This window comes from Thamnophis sirtalis, unplaced genomic scaffold (assembly GCF_051295495.1).
Source record: "Thamnophis sirtalis isolate CommonGarterSnake01/CBP01778 unplaced genomic scaffold, rThaSir2_p1.2 scaffold_8, whole genome shotgun sequence".
In the NCBI taxonomy this organism is placed as follows: Eukaryota; Metazoa; Chordata; class Lepidosauria; order Squamata; family Natricidae; genus Thamnophis; species Thamnophis sirtalis.
The window spans coordinates 18,954,137-18,969,503 of NW_028261388.1; the positions used below are offsets into that span (position 1 = coordinate 18,954,137).

The window sequence follows — 15,367 nt, forward strand, 5'->3', positions numbered from 1 at the left end:
GGCTGTGGTGCACCATATCAGATGTAACACCATGCAATAGCAAGGACCTGAAACAAACTTTATTCTTGATAATATAAAAAGGCAAGGCGCGCAACCAATGGGGCACGATCCGGCACGGAGCTCGTCGGCTGAACTTTCATCTTGCAGCTCAGAGCAGGAACCGAGACGGATTCCCCGCTCCTCCTCCAGGAGGGAGGAGCTTTGCCCGTGATGTCATCTCTATGCGCCCGGCTTTTTTTGCGTCGCGTCCTTTCCCTTGGCAGCGTGTTTCTGATCCTCGATTCCACGGAGAAGGGAATGGAAGAGAGCCGGAGCGTCCCGTCGGGATCGGGCGCCGACCCGGTGCGCAGCTTCGAGCGCTGGAAGAACAGATACGCCAAGCGCAAAGATAAGCTGCGGCAGCGGCGTAAGCAAAAGAAACCGGAGTGGGAAGTGGAGAGGGAGATGATCGCCGCCTTGGAAAAGCGCTTCTCGGAGGTGAGAATAAATGCTTATTCTGGTGGCAGAGATTGCCTTGTTCTTGGATTACTTTTGTCTCCCAGAATGATTTTAGAAATAAAGAAGACATCAATTAAAAAAAAGGATGTCCTAGAGCAGGGGTCTTCCAACCTTGGCAACTTTAAGCCTGGCGGACTTCAACTCCCAGAATTCCCCAGCCAGCAAAGCTTCCCAGAGCTAGCTGGGGAATTCTGGGAGTTGAAGTCCGCCAGGCTTAAAGTGGCCAAGGTTGGAAAACCCCTGTATACACCAAGTGCCTCTCTTCAACATATTACTACAGTAAAGGTTCCCCTGCATACATGTGCTAGTCGTTCCGACTCTAAGGGGTGGTGCCCATCTCTGTTTCAAAGCCAAAGTGCCAGTGCTGTCTGAAGTTGTTCTTCGTGGTCATGACTAAATGCCGAAGGCGCACGGAACACTGTTACCTTCCCAACAAAGATAGTTCCTATTTTTCTACTTGCATTTTTTACATGCTTTTGAACTGCTAGGTTGGCAGAAGCTGGGACAAATAATGGGAGCTCACTTTGTTACACAGCGCTAGGGATTTGAACCGCCGAACTGCCGACCTTTTTGATCGACAAGCTCAGCGTCTTAGCCACTGAGCCACCACGTCTCTATTACATATTACTATGTATCACTAATTTGGATATTCCCGGTTGGGGAAAAGCTTAACGATTGTGGTGAGAGAATCACATCATTACTGGTTGCGTAGGGAATAAGGAGGGAATTCCTAACTATCCACCCAAGTAAGTGACCAATTAAGGGATTCAGTGCTAATAAACTTTGCAGGTTGTCAGTTGTGTGTGTGTGAGAATAGGAACAAGGATTATTATACAAGAAGTCCTCAACTTACAACCGCAATTGACGCCAATTTATGTTGGTAAGTGAGAAATCTGTGAAGTGAGTTTTGCTCCATTTTACCATGTTTCTTTCCAATTTGTTAAGTGAATCACAGCAGTTATTAAATTGATAACACGGTTGTTAAATGACTCTGGCTTCCCCATTGACTTTACCCGTCAGAAGGTGATCCCATGACCCCAGGACACTGCAACTGTCATAAATATGAACCAGTTGCCATGCATCCAAATCTTGGCCATGTACCATGGGGATGCTGCAACAGTGATAAGTGGGGAAAAGTCATTTTTTTCGGTGATGTAACTTTGAACAGTCATTGAACGAACTGTTGTAAGTCAAGGAATACCTGTATATGCTATTTTAAGCTATATAGATGTCAGATTAGAATTTTAATAAATTGGACTCAAAGTTCATGCCATGTGACACACAGTAAGGTGGCATAGGGTTGCTTTCAGGCAGGGGTATCAAACTCAAGGCCCATGAGCCGGATCTGGCCTGCGGGATACTTAGATCTGGCTCGCAGGGCCACTGTGGAAATAGCAAAGGATCAGTCTGGGGTACCTCTGCCAGCGAAAATGGAGCTTGGGAGGGCCTCCTGTAGCCCCCCCCCCCAGCTCCGTTTATTAGGCTTTAATATTAAATGGAAATGATTTGCAATGATGTAGCTTCCTACCTGGAGAGGTGTGGTCGTCCCCCCACCCCCCATGGTTGATTTGAAATGACCTAATGAAAACAGTGGTTCCTCATCCAGGTTTTGGATATGTAGCGCATCCTTGGGATTGTTGAGGAGGGAGGGGGGTTGCATTGTTTTTTGCTTGTAGATTTGTCAATTATTCCTTAAATAAGCATTTAAACAGGCTTGCCTGTCATAGTCAGATATGACCATTTATGGAATGTGACATGTGGCCTCTTGGTCTAGAAGACGCAGGTTAATAATTAGAACCTTAAAGAATACCTCTACTTTATTCGGAGAGATGAAGGTCGGGGGGGGGGATTCAGATGTAATGCTAGACAAGCAGTAATCAAGGTTCTAAGTTTAATTCCTCCTGGTGAAAGGGCACCAAACAAGAGCAATTGGGCACCAGTATATTCATATGTTGACAAGTCAACTTTGCTGCTTCTTTCTGGTTTGTGTAGATCTCACATATATTGTCAGCACTATACATTTCAGTTTAATTGTAGACTAAAATTGCTGCTTAGGAAAGACTAGTACATCAGAACCAAAGATAGATTTTGTAGATTTTAGGGGGAAATTTGGATTTTGGATTTTGGATTTTACTTTATTTATATGCCGCCCTTTTCCCTGAGGGGACTCAGGGCGGCTCACAATCCAGGGGGAGGGAAGTACAAGACAAAGTACACACATGAAGACAATACATCGTTAAAAAACGCAACAGTCATATTATTCGGGTGGGGTTGAAGTCTTTAGCCCCAGGCTTGTCGGGACAGCCAGGTTTTAAGGGCTATGCGGAAGGTCTGGAGGGTGGTGAGGGTACGAATCTCCACGGTTCCATAGGGTCGGAGCAGCCACCGAGAAGGCTCTCCTCCGGGTAGTTGCCAGTCAACATTGACCGGCTGATGGAATTCGGAGGAGGCCTAATCTATGCGATCTTATTGGCCTAGTGGAGGTAATTGGCAGTAGGCGGTCTCTCAAGTACCCAGATCCAATACCATGAAAGGGAATACTATGGTTGGCCGAAGTATTGACATAATAGTGAGATATCAATTTATGACAGCTGTTCTATACGAGAACTAGGTGGTCGTACTAGTCAGTAGGTCCTAACAGTGGGATTGGCTAAACTGTCAAATTCTCTGCATCAATAGTTGGTGATGACACAATTTTAAAAAGTTAGGCTGATATATGCTCTAGGCCAGGGATCACTAACCACTAATATGATCTGCCTAATGACTGGCTGATAGGCATGGCTAGGTGGTTACGTGAGTGGTGGGCGTGGCCAACTCGATGTCACTCATGTTGAGGGGCGCCTCGCCAGAGGAAATTTTAGTGGTCTGCAGAAAAATTATTTGCATTTTTTATGTTGCACTAAATCAGGAGTCCTCAAACAATGGCCCTGGGTCGGATATGTGCAATGAATGTTTGTGTTGCTGCAGAGAGTCTGCCCCTTCTGGGTCTTTTTGTGTGGGTCAGAGGGGGGCAGAAATTCCGACTTGGGGCTTGCTTCAGCTTCCTGGTGGGGGGCTTTGGGCGAAGGCTGGAGGGAAACGCTGCTGGTGATGAAGAACTGGAGGGCCTTGTTCCAGTGGGACTGCATCATAGCCTGGAACTGGCTGACCATCTCAGCCTGCTGAGCTTCCAGGCGCCAGTACCTGGCCTTGCACTCCCGCAGGTCTTCCCTCTGCTTGGAAAGCCTATGCTCGTAGTCCTCAGTGAGGAGCTTCTGCTGAGCCTCTGTCTTGGTCAGATCCAATTTGAACTGAGCTGTTTTACCAACTCTTTAGGGGTGGCACTTAGCTCCAACAACTGCTTCCTGTTGGCGCCTTAATGAGCCTGGGCGGGCAGGAGAAGAGTGGCTGGGAGAGGAGGAGGGAGTCGAGGTCGGCGAGCTGCCCCTCAACATGAGTGACATTGAGTTGGCCACACCCACCCATGACCACCTAGCCAAACCCATCCAGCAAGTCATTAGGCAGATCATATTAGTGGTCCTTGGGATTTGATATTATGAATTTAGTGGTCCCTGAGGTCCGAAAGGTTGGTGACCTCTGATCAAGTCAACCACATAGATTTTCCTTCATGACGATCTGTCCTGTACCTGGTCTTCCAATAATGCACTCATCACCATAGTAACTGAGTCCATCCTCTTTGCTTTTGGTTGTCCTCTTCTCTTTCCTTCCAGCATTAGAGTTTTCTCCAGAGAATTGGGCCTTCAAATAATGCTTCTGAAATAGGATAATTTGAGCCTTGAGTGAGAAGTGTGAATTGATTTGTTTAATGATCCACTTGTTTATTTTCTTGGCTCTTCATGGTATTTGCAGGAGTGTTTTTTTCTTGTTTTCTTTAAAACTCAAGCACCCAGGTTGGCATAGAACTGAAAAGGAACCTCCTGGTGTCTGAATTTGGGAAAAGTACACTAACTTTGCAACAATATGAACCATAAGTACTTCAGGAAAAGTGGAAAAAACTATTTGTGTATGTGTGTGTGTGTGTGGGGGGTTTCAAATCTTTATATAGGATACAGAAACAAGCAATGCATTCAGTATATGTAATATGTCAGAAAGCAACAATAAAACATTGATGAGACATGAGAAAAGACTTATTACACCTTCTCCTTTCCCATCTGGCTTGTTTCTTTATCACTTGCAACTCCCAAGGCCTTCCATGGCCTTGTTATTTAGTTTATAAAAAGGTCAATTTTTTAAAAAAAACAAAGAAATGGCTTTTCCAAAAGGAAAACATTGTTTCCTGAACTTCGAAAGTGGATGCCATGCTAAAATATTGATGTCGCCTTTACTTAAAAGGTAATAATAAAGCTTAAAATTCCAGGTAACTTTTAACACCTGCCAAAAGCATCAATACTTCACTCCTATGGACAAGAGGAACATAATTTCATATTTGTTTAATGTTAATAGATCTTTTCTTCTTCTTCAGAGCTTCTCTTTGAAGGCAAACATTATTTTAAGTGCCTTCAAAATTAAATCTAACGGGCCGTGTGATGAAAGTTAGAGTCAGCAGGAAAATGTTTTAAGTTGATAAACTTTTAACAGTGATGGCTAACCTTTTTCTCCTCGTGTACCGACAACGCATGTGTGCGCAACAGCATTCGTGTGCATGCCCACACACATGATGCAATGTGCCCTGTGCTCCCACACCCCCCCACGTGCCCACACACCCCCTTGCTCCCCACGCATGCACGTCATACCCTGCACCCCATTTTGGGCCTAGCAGGTCTCCCTGAAGCCTCCTGAAACCAAAAATGGGGCATGCTTCATACCTCTGCTCCCCCCGTGCATGCACATATGTCTCCTGCATGTGCGGCAGAGATCCCAAAACCAGCTGGCCAGTGGGAGGCGGGTGTGCATGTGTGGTGGAGATAAGCTGGGCAACGGCTCATGTGCCCACAGAGGGAGCTCTGCGTGCCAACTGTGGCACACATGCCATTGGTTCGCCATCACAGACCTATAACGTGGAATCTTAATTTATATGCATGTTATACAGTATCTGAAGTGGAAATATTTAGATAAATATTTGGTTATATTACAGATACTAAGTGAAGCCCACCTGTAATCAGTTTGTGTTTCTGCATTTAGGCAAACAAGTATTGGACATTAGATACTTATTTGGGAAAAATAGATTGAAATATGTGGAGATGGCATTACTTTCCTTGTTCATAAGTACAGTTATGTTCTTGCATCTCATTTTGGAAAGCTGCATGTTGATTAAAGTGAGTGGGTTGCACCTAATGGGGAAAAGGAGGGCTTTAGAAATGGGAAAAAAATTACAGCTATCAGAAATTCAACTTAGATTTTCTAGCACGTACAGCAACAGCGACCAACTCTTTTTCTGTTCCGAATCTATTTCTCAGAGCTTCTCTGTTGGCGCTGATGCTACGGGGTGGGGTAAGAGTAAGGTTCTACATTTAGGCAAGAAAAACGAAATGCACAGGCACAGTATAGGTGGTACCTTCCTCAATAGTAGTAACTGTGAGAAGGATCTTGGAGTCCTAGAGGACAACCATTTAAATATGAGCCAGCAGTGTGCAGCAGCTGCCACAAAAGCCAACACAGTTCTAGACTGCATAAACAGAGGGATAGAATCAAGATCACATGAAGTGCTAATACCACTTTATAAGGCCTTGGTAAGGCCACACTTGGAATACTGCATTTAGTTTTGGTTGCCACGATTTAGAAAAGATGTGGAGACTCTAGAAAGAGTTCAGAGAAGAGCAACAAAGATGATTAGGGGACTGGAGGCTAAAACATATGAAGAACGGTTGCAGGAACTGGGTATGTCTAATTTAATAGAAAGAAGGACTAGGGGAGACATGATAGCAGTGTTCCAATATCTCAGGGGTTGCCACAAAGAAGAGAGAGTCAAACTATTCTCCAAGGCACCTGAAGGTAGAACAAGAAGCAATGGGTGGAAACTAATCAAGGAGAGAAGCAACTTAGAACTGAGGAGAAATTTCCTGACAGTTAGACCAATTAATCAGTGGAACAGCTTGCCTCCAGAAGTTGTGAATGCCCCAACACTGGAAGTCTTTAATAAGATGTTGGATAATCGTTTGTCGGAAACGGTAGAGGGTTTCCTGTCTAGGCAGGGGGTTGGACTAGAAGACCTCCAAGATCTCTTCCAACTCTGCTATTGTATTAGTCCATTCTCCTCTTTCTTACTTACCTTGTTCCCCTTTCTGTAAATAATTGTAAATCAACATGCTGCTGAGTGCTCTTGTCAGAGGGACCAGCTGGTCCTTGGCATGGAGACTGTGAAATGAGTCCAAGAGTCGCATATGGCCTGAGGATAAGTTGCCCACCTCTTCTCAATAGAATTGGGCAAGGCTGTTTCTCATTCAGTCTTTCTTGTCCAGCCAAGCAAGCAAAATCTATCCAAAAATAAGGATCAGTGGGTGTGATGGCCAGTTCAGCACTGCTTTTTGAATAGGCTCCAGTTGTCTTTGGCCATCAATTTTTATCTCTCTGCCCAAGCCATGTGGAAGGTCAGTGATTTTCTACCCTTCCTTGTTGTTATTTCTCTCTTTCTTTTTCTTTCTGCTGGTCTGACCAGATCAATAAGGGAGAATAGTTATAGCTCAGGGTTGAAGTGAGGGGTCCTTTGTGTTTTCTATGCTTTATTGTTTTCCTGCAGATGCTTCAGTACCCAAACTAGGTAACATCATTAGTGCATCACTTTCATGTCTTCTTTTCATTAAGATGCTGGTGAAGCGTGGATTAGCCCAATATCTCCTGAGATGCTCACTGCCTTTTTAAAAATAACATCAGCCTCTACTTTGCATGCTGGCTATCGGCTGCCATAGTAATGGGGAGGGGGGGGGAACTCATGGTTTGGGAGGGGAAAAGTGCAAGTGGAGATATCTCAAGAAGGGAGTTTTGTTGTCACCACCTTCTGCACATGCTGAAGGCTCATGTTTGGGTTTGGTCAAGGCCAACTGTCTCTGCATACCAACTGAATAAGGCCACTTGAAGATGCACCCACATGACACCTTTGGGAGCTGGAGATTGGACATTGGGTTGGGGTAACTGGGGGGAGGGATTTGGGTAAATGTTTGATATGTGCAAGTTCACGCTTTTTTGCTTCCGATCTTGCTTGACTTTCGCTGCTGTTTTCATTTCATGTCCAGTAAAAGTATCTTTTCTCTAATTAAATGGAGTTGGGGGTTTCTTTCTTGGATATTGAGTGAGGCACACCTGACAGCCTGATTATTTGTTTGTTTTTAATTCAGGAATCCAGTGCAGCTCACATAGACCTTCCTTCTACTTTCCCCTGCTGGAGCTCCAGCATGGTTTTTTGATGTTTGCTTGCTCTCGACTACCATAGAAACAGGGAGGGCATTTGGGCATTTGGGTTGGGGAAGCAAGCTGGTGTGTAGTAATCCCTTGAGAATTGGAAGGGAGGTTTGCATTCATGAATTACGATGCTGCTGAGTGGAGTTGTTTATACTCCATCAAGGCCAATCGTCTTGAGACTCCAGATGTGAGAAATACCTATAGAGGAGCTTTCCCATAGCATCATTCTGGACATAGACTGGCTCTTAGTGCTGAACCCTGGGAGGGGGATTTGGGGTGACTTTCAATGTGTAACTTTTGCGCTGTTTGATTCAGATCTTGCCTTGCTTTCACTTCTATCATTTCAAACTTAGTAATGATAGAATCCAGTGGAGTTGGGGGTTTTCTTTCTTGAGTTTTGAACGGAGGCTGGACTGAAAAGAGATGGAATGGTCCAGAGTCATCCAGTGAGCTCTTACGACTGAGGGTAGACTAGAATCTGAGCTTTTGCAGTGCCAGCCAGTATCTTAACTGCACCACCATGGTTTTTTTGTTTGTTATAAAGTTTATTATTTTTTCATTTCCATAACATATAATCACGCGTATACTATTACATAGCCAACATCATATTGTATTATTAAATGTTTACATCAATTCATCTTACCATCAACTCCCAAAAACAATTATTGGCTCTTCTGCTCTCCATACACCGTATTTGTATCTTATCCATCACTTTCTTCTCCCTCTCTCCTCCCCCTCCCTTCCTCCTTTCTTTCTTCTGTCATCCTTCCCTTCTCGACGTTCCCTTCCCCTCTCCTTCTCCTCTCTCCCCTTTCCACTCCTCATTTTTCTCCTCCTCTCCCCCCTGCCCTTTCTCCTATCCCTTCTTTTTCCCTTACCTCTCCTCTACTTCCTCTCATTTACTTGGTGTATTTCAGCTTCTGAGCAAGCTCCCTTTTATGTTGATGGTATTTATAATTCCTTTTCAATATACATATTTAATTGCATCACCATGTTGAGGGAAATGTATGGCAAATAGAAATAATAGGAACTTGCTGTTTGAACTAAAAATGTGATTTAAAAAAACATTAAATATAGTGCTCCTGGTTTTTCTAGTTGACTTGAGTCCTAGTGGAAATATAAGAATCCACTAATTTCTCTTTTTTTTTACAGGTAGCCTTTGATTTATGACCACAGTTGAGTCCCAGTTTACGACCTTTCTTGCCACAGTTGTTAAGTGAATCACTGCAGTGGTTAAGTTAGTAACACAATTGTTAAGTGAATCTGGCTTCCCTATCAGTTTTGCTTGACAGAAGGTCACAAAAGATTCGCACGACCCTGGGACACTGAAACCCCCACAAATACAAAACAGTTACCAAGTGTCCAAATTTTGCTGCAATGGTTGTTAGTGTGAAAAACGGTCATGTCACTTTTTTACAGTGCCATTGTAATTTTGAACAGTCACTAAACGATATGGTTGTATGTCAAGGACTTTCTGTATAGAAAACTTCAGACTGCAAGTATGTGGAGATGGCTGTAATCTTTTAGAGATTTATTTGGAAGAAAGTCCTATGGGACTCCTATTGGACATTTGCTTTTGAATAAAACACAAGTGTGTTATAAATCTAATGAAATTATACCAGTATTGAACATTGATCATAGTGGCACAGGAGAGGCACACAAATTATAGCTGAAATTTCATCAAAAGCCGTGAAAAATTGTGCTACAGAACAAAACTGAGAGGAAAGTGAATAAAATATTCACTTTTGCAATGGGATACTTATTAGGCTCAGTGGCTAAGACGCTGAGCTTGTCGATGAGAAAGGTCGGCAGTTCGGCGGTTCGAATCCCTAGCGCTGCATAACAGTGTGAGCTCCCATTATTTGTCCCACCTTCTGCCAACCTAGCAGTTTGAAAGCATATAAAAGCAAGTAGAAAAATAGGGACCAGCTTTGGCGGGAAGGTAACAGCGTTCCGTGTGCCTTTGGTGTTTAGCCATGCCGGCCACATGAGCACGGAGACGTCTTTGGACAGTGCTGGCTCTTTGACTTTGAAATGGAGATGAGCACCGCCCCCTAGAGTCAGGAACGACTAGCGCCTATGTGTGAGGGGACCCTTTACCTTTACCTTACTTATAAATAATGCTAGTTTGCAGAAATGGTCAGGTTCTTTAATATTTTAGAATTTAATGATCTGTTATATTTTTTCCAATGCAGATAAATACAAATGAAGTTACAAGATTTTCTGATTTCCCAATATCCAGGAAAACTTTGAAAGGTAGGAATGGACTCCTTAAGGACAAAAATGTCCTCAAATTGAATACTGTTCTATTTGTTGCATTCTGAAACTGAGGTTTTGCCTTCTGTGTATCATTAGGCTTACAGGAAGCTCAGTATCGCATGGTGACTGAAATCCAGAAGCAGACCATAGGTTTGGCCTTGCAGGGTAAAGATGTTCTGGGAGCTGCCAAGACGGGATCAGGCAAAACTTTGGCTTTCGTTGTACCTGTAAGTAGGGAAATACTTGTTGCATATCATCATATAAGCTACACTATATTGCCAAAAGTATTCGCTCACCCATCCAAATAATCAGAATCAGGTGTTCCAATCAGTTCCATGCCCACAGGTGTATAAAATCAAGTACCTAGGCATGCAGACTGTTTTTACAAACATTTGTGAAAGAATGGGTCGCTCTCAGGAGCTCAGTGAATCCCAGCGTGGAACTGTGATAGGATGCCACCTGTGCAACAAATCCAGTCGTGAAATTTCCTCACTCCTAAATATCCCACAGTCAACTGTCAGCTGTATTATAAGAACGTGGAAGTGTTTGGGAACGACAGCAACTCAGTCACAAAGTGGTAGGCCACGTAAACTCATCCAACATCAGCGTGTGACCTCACAAATGCGCTTCTGGAAGAATGGTCAAAAATTCCCATAAACGCACTCCTGAACCTTTTGGACAGCCTTCCCAGAAGAGTTGAAGCTGTTATAGCTGCAAAGGTTGGACCGACATCATATTGAACCCTATGGATTACGAATGGGATGTCACTTACAGTAAGTTCATATAGCGAGTAAAGACAGTGAGCGAATACTTTTGGCAATATAGTGTAAGTTACTGTGAGCTTGAAAAAAATTATTTAGCACCCGTCCTTGAAGTAATGACTGCTGTTCCACCTCCTTGGTCATGTGATGACATTTCATCTGCTTGGCAGCCATCTTACATTTACGACCAGTTGCAGCCTCTACCAGGCGCATGACTTTTGCTGTTTTCCAGCAAAAAAAGATGCCCATTGGATAAGATGGATTTTGACTTATGATCATGTGATTTGTTTAAGAAGTTGCATCATTTGCTTAACTGCAGTGACTTGCTTTAATGAGTGTCATAAAAACGGTCATAAAACAAGGTCTGGTCACATGGTGACTCGAACCGCAATGACTTCTGATGAAAATTGTGACCATAACTCAATTTTTAAAAAAATAATAATTATTTAATGTTGCCCAGAGTAGCTATTTATGAGATTTTTGTGAGCTCCTTTGATAAGCAAGCAAATGAAATAAATTGACAGGCAGGTGCATTTTCCTTCAACAAGAGATTGAACTGGGCAGATGATACCTTCTGCCTTGTCAAACTGCAGGAGCGATGCCATTTTATTTGATGAGCGTTTTAGTGCACAAGAAGCATGTCTTGAACAACTCTTGGTTAGAAACCGATATCGATGGATGCATAGTACATGTGCTGAAGCTCGTTTTCTCCAGCAAAGTGTTGTGGCTGCAGGACTGTTTAGAAATCACGGGAGTCCTGTTGCTTGCGAAGGGGAGTTTCACCATGGAGATATTTTAAGTGAGTTATTGCGTCAAAGTTTTGCTTTAGAAAGGCACGTTGTAACTGGTTATAGGTTAATATTGAAAAAGTGTACTCCAGAAGAGCATGTGATAGACTTTCTAACTATACATTTTAACTCTTCAGGCTCTAGAAATTTTATACCGACAGCAGTGGACTGCCATGGATGAATTGGGTGTTTTGATAATATCTCCTACCAGAGAATTGGCTTACCAGACATTTGAAGTCCTGCGTAAAGTCGGGAAGAATCATGAATTTTCCGCAGGTCTAATCATTGGTGGGAAGGTAGGCTCTTCTTTTCAACAATAATTGTTTGGGGGCAGTTAGAATATTCAAAGGATATTTGTTGGCACAGTGGATTTAGATGCCTGTTAAGGGTATGTAGGAACCTCCCCTACCCAATTCTAGAACAAACTGTTGAACAAAAGTTCTGCAGAATGATTTCAGGTCAGCCACTAGCTAGTCTGACCTTTAATCTCTCTCTATCTGTTTCTTTTCCTCCCTCAATCATTACTGGCAGGACGTATCCCCCTGATCTTAGAATCATAGAAATATAGGGCTAGAAAGGACCTTGGAGGTCTTCTAGTCCAACCCTCTGCCTGAGACAGGAATTAATCTTCCTATTAGCTGTCTTTCTTTACTTAGTTACTGGCAATGTACTGCATCTGGCACATTCCTCCAGTCTTCCTGCCCATCCAATTTTTCAGTGCTTTTCCTTCTTTTTGAATAAGTTAAGGAAAGTATTGGCTATGTTCCAGGATTCATTTCAGAATGCAATAAAAAGCAAGATTGGTACGGTGATCACTTCTCTGTTAGTCTACCAGCCGCCTCTAACATAAAAATACACCCCCCCCTCAAAAGCTCAACCCAGCTGGCAGAGTTAGGTTTTGTTGCCCTTCTAGAAGGTCAAAAGGATGCAAAGGCTAGAAGCACCAGGTTAGAAACAAGGAGACTATGAATTCTAATCCTGCTTTAGCTATGAAAACCACTGGGTAACTTTGGGCCAGTCACTCAGCCCAAGTGTTGTTGTGGGGAAAATAGAAGGTGGAAGGTGTTTTGGACATGTTCTCACCTTGAATTATTTGTAAAAATAATAAAGGTATGATACAAACAAACAAATAAATAAAAATATTCCAAAGAGCAGGGCCACTGCAGAAAAAGCCCACTTCCCCACAGCATAAGAGAACACTGCAAAATCTATTTATAAGGCATTATTAAAATAAGGAATTTGTCCAACCAGCTATGTGCTACTTATCTGTAGATTGAGATCTCAATAAAAGCAGGAACCTTGTAACAACATATCTAAACTTCTCCCATTAGCCACGGCCAGTATGGCGAGTTATTAAGTTTGACGTAATTATAATTCTCTGATCTGGGATCCTTTCAGATTTCATAAATCACTATACAACCACTTTCTTCTTTAAAATTATTCTTTCCCCATACACACACACACACACACACACACACACACACACCACACACACACACACACATACATATACTGCATTTGTTTGTGCTCTGCCAGTGATATGTGGATAAATTGAGAGGATGTGCCCACAGAAATTACCACAGACCGGAGGTTATTTCATAATTTTGTGTCTATGTGTATAATTTGTGTGTAGATGTTGATCTCTGTGCTATTGAAGATGTTTGGAGAAAAATATGATCTTTTTTGTGAGTTGATGTGCCATGTTCAAAGTGGCTTTGTGTGAATGCATTTTGCAAAACTACACATCCTAAATTCTCAATCAACCTGCTTTTTTCAGGACTTGAAACAAGAATCAAGCAAAATCCATAATATGAACATCCTCATTTGTACTCCTGGTCGTCTTTTACAACACATGGATGAAACCTCATATTTCCATGCCTCTAATCTTCAAATGCTGAGTAAGTATAAAATATGAACATCCTCATTTGTACTCCTGGTCGTCTTGGGTCGTTGGGAGCCTCTGGTCCTGGATCTGTTCAGTGTGAACCGGAGTTTTGCTTGAAGTCATAATAGGGACGCTGCTGCCTTCTAACCTTAAACCTCTTATGGAACTGATGCATATATGTTGCTCTGGGCAATTCACAGCATGCACAGAATATTACTTAAAATGGAAGAAAAGGGAAGTATATACTTGTTTAAACTTCCTATACAAGACTTTTAAATGTCTTAATGTTTTTAAATTAAAAGAATTGTGCAAGTGGTTGCATGGACTTAAGAACAGCAAGAGATATGCATAAGACTGGTGTTATCCATGTGGGACGTATTAGATATCTACAGCCACATCAGCACATTTGGGTGATAATGTAATGGACCCCCGACTTAACTACTGTCAACTCTGAAGTGAACCTGGCTGGGGCCATTTTGGAGTCTTCAGGGTTGCCACAATGCAAAGAAGGGATAGCGGGGTGGGTGGGATATAGTTATATGGGTTTTTGTAGCCAAAACAAAATAGTTTCTTGTGGGAACCAAGGACATTACAACAGGTGTCTAGAGAAAGGAGGAGCACAGTAACCAGGCAACCAGCCAGCACCTTGATTGGACAATGTGACTGATTGTTTGGGGAAAGGGGGAACTTTTCACATTTTAATCAGGTGAAAACCACGGGAACTTTCAGAGTCGGTTTTCACCAGTTTGTGCCAATATGATATCTCCAATAAAATTGTGCTTTGAGGAATCTGCCTGCCTTGGAGTTCTGCTTTCTATGGAGCTATTACATGGAACTTTGACAACTACATTATGTGAAACATCCAACAGTTTTCATTTAAGTACTAAAACTTTTGAAATCTGATTTTCCCCAATTTGCTTTTCTCATTCCAGTCCTTGATGAAGCTGATAGAATTCTAGACATGGGCTTTGCTGATTCCATGAATGCAATTATAGAGAACCTTCCCAAAAAACGGCAGACCCTGCTTTTCTCCGCTACGCAGACCAAATCTGTGAAGGACCTTGCTCGGCTGAGCTTGAAGGATCCAGAATACATCTGGGTGCATGAAAAAGCAAAGTTCAGGTTGGAATTCAGCTTATGTAGTCTGCAAAGAAATATGTGTGTTTTGGATACTCTCGTTTTTCCTCTATTCTGAACCTTCTTGTGGCATGGTATGGTCTGAGAGTTTCCAGTCTTGGGCTTAGAATAAAACAGGCCAATAAACTGGAATAGGCACATCCAGGAAAAGAAGAACTAATCTGGATTAATCACAGGGTGTTTGTAGAATTCCTTGTTTCAATACTTGCTTATCATTTCAACAACCGTGTGTACAAGAAATCACTGCAATGTATAACTTTTGGACCTTGAAGCAGAGAGTTGCATGCTAAAGTACCATATTTTTTGGAGTATAAGACACACTGGGGTATAAGACGCACCAAGATTTTGAAGAGGAAATTAAAAATAAAGTAGGGAGGTAGATAGATAAAGGGATAGAGAGGGAGAGAGAGAGAAATACGGTAGGTAGGGAGAGAGAGAGTAGGGAGGTAGGTAGATGGAGGGGACAGAGATAAATACAGTAGGTAGGTAGGGAGAGAGAGAGTAGGTAGGTAGTTAAGGGATAGAGAGAAATACAGTAGGTAGATAGGGAGAGAGAAAGAGTAGGTCGGCAGGTAGATGTTTCCAGGTGTATTTATCCATGTGCTGGAGAAGGAAATAACTGACAACCTGCAGCACCTAAGACTTTGTTTCTGTTGGCACAGCACTTGATCAATGTAATTCTCATCAATCACTCTAATTAAAGA

General features: G+C 42.6%; 1 protein-coding gene across 1 annotated transcript in view; it reads left to right on the forward strand.

Annotated features, from left to right (window-relative positions):
- Positions 1 to 243: 243 nt before the first annotated feature.
- DDX10 (DEAD-box helicase 10) overlaps positions 244 to 15,367 on the forward strand; it is a 169,246-nt gene continuing 154,122 nt past the window's right edge. The window contains exons 1-6 of the mRNA XM_087721190.1: positions 244 to 477; positions 10,029 to 10,089; positions 10,189 to 10,319; positions 11,779 to 11,937; positions 13,419 to 13,539; positions 14,459 to 14,648. Of these exons, the coding sequence (XP_087577316.1) occupies positions 298 to 477; positions 10,029 to 10,089; positions 10,189 to 10,319; positions 11,779 to 11,937; positions 13,419 to 13,539; positions 14,459 to 14,648 (842 nt within the window). The 5' untranslated portion in view covers positions 244 to 297. The remainder of the gene's footprint in view (positions 478 to 10,028; positions 10,090 to 10,188; positions 10,320 to 11,778; positions 11,938 to 13,418; positions 13,540 to 14,458; positions 14,649 to 15,367) is intronic.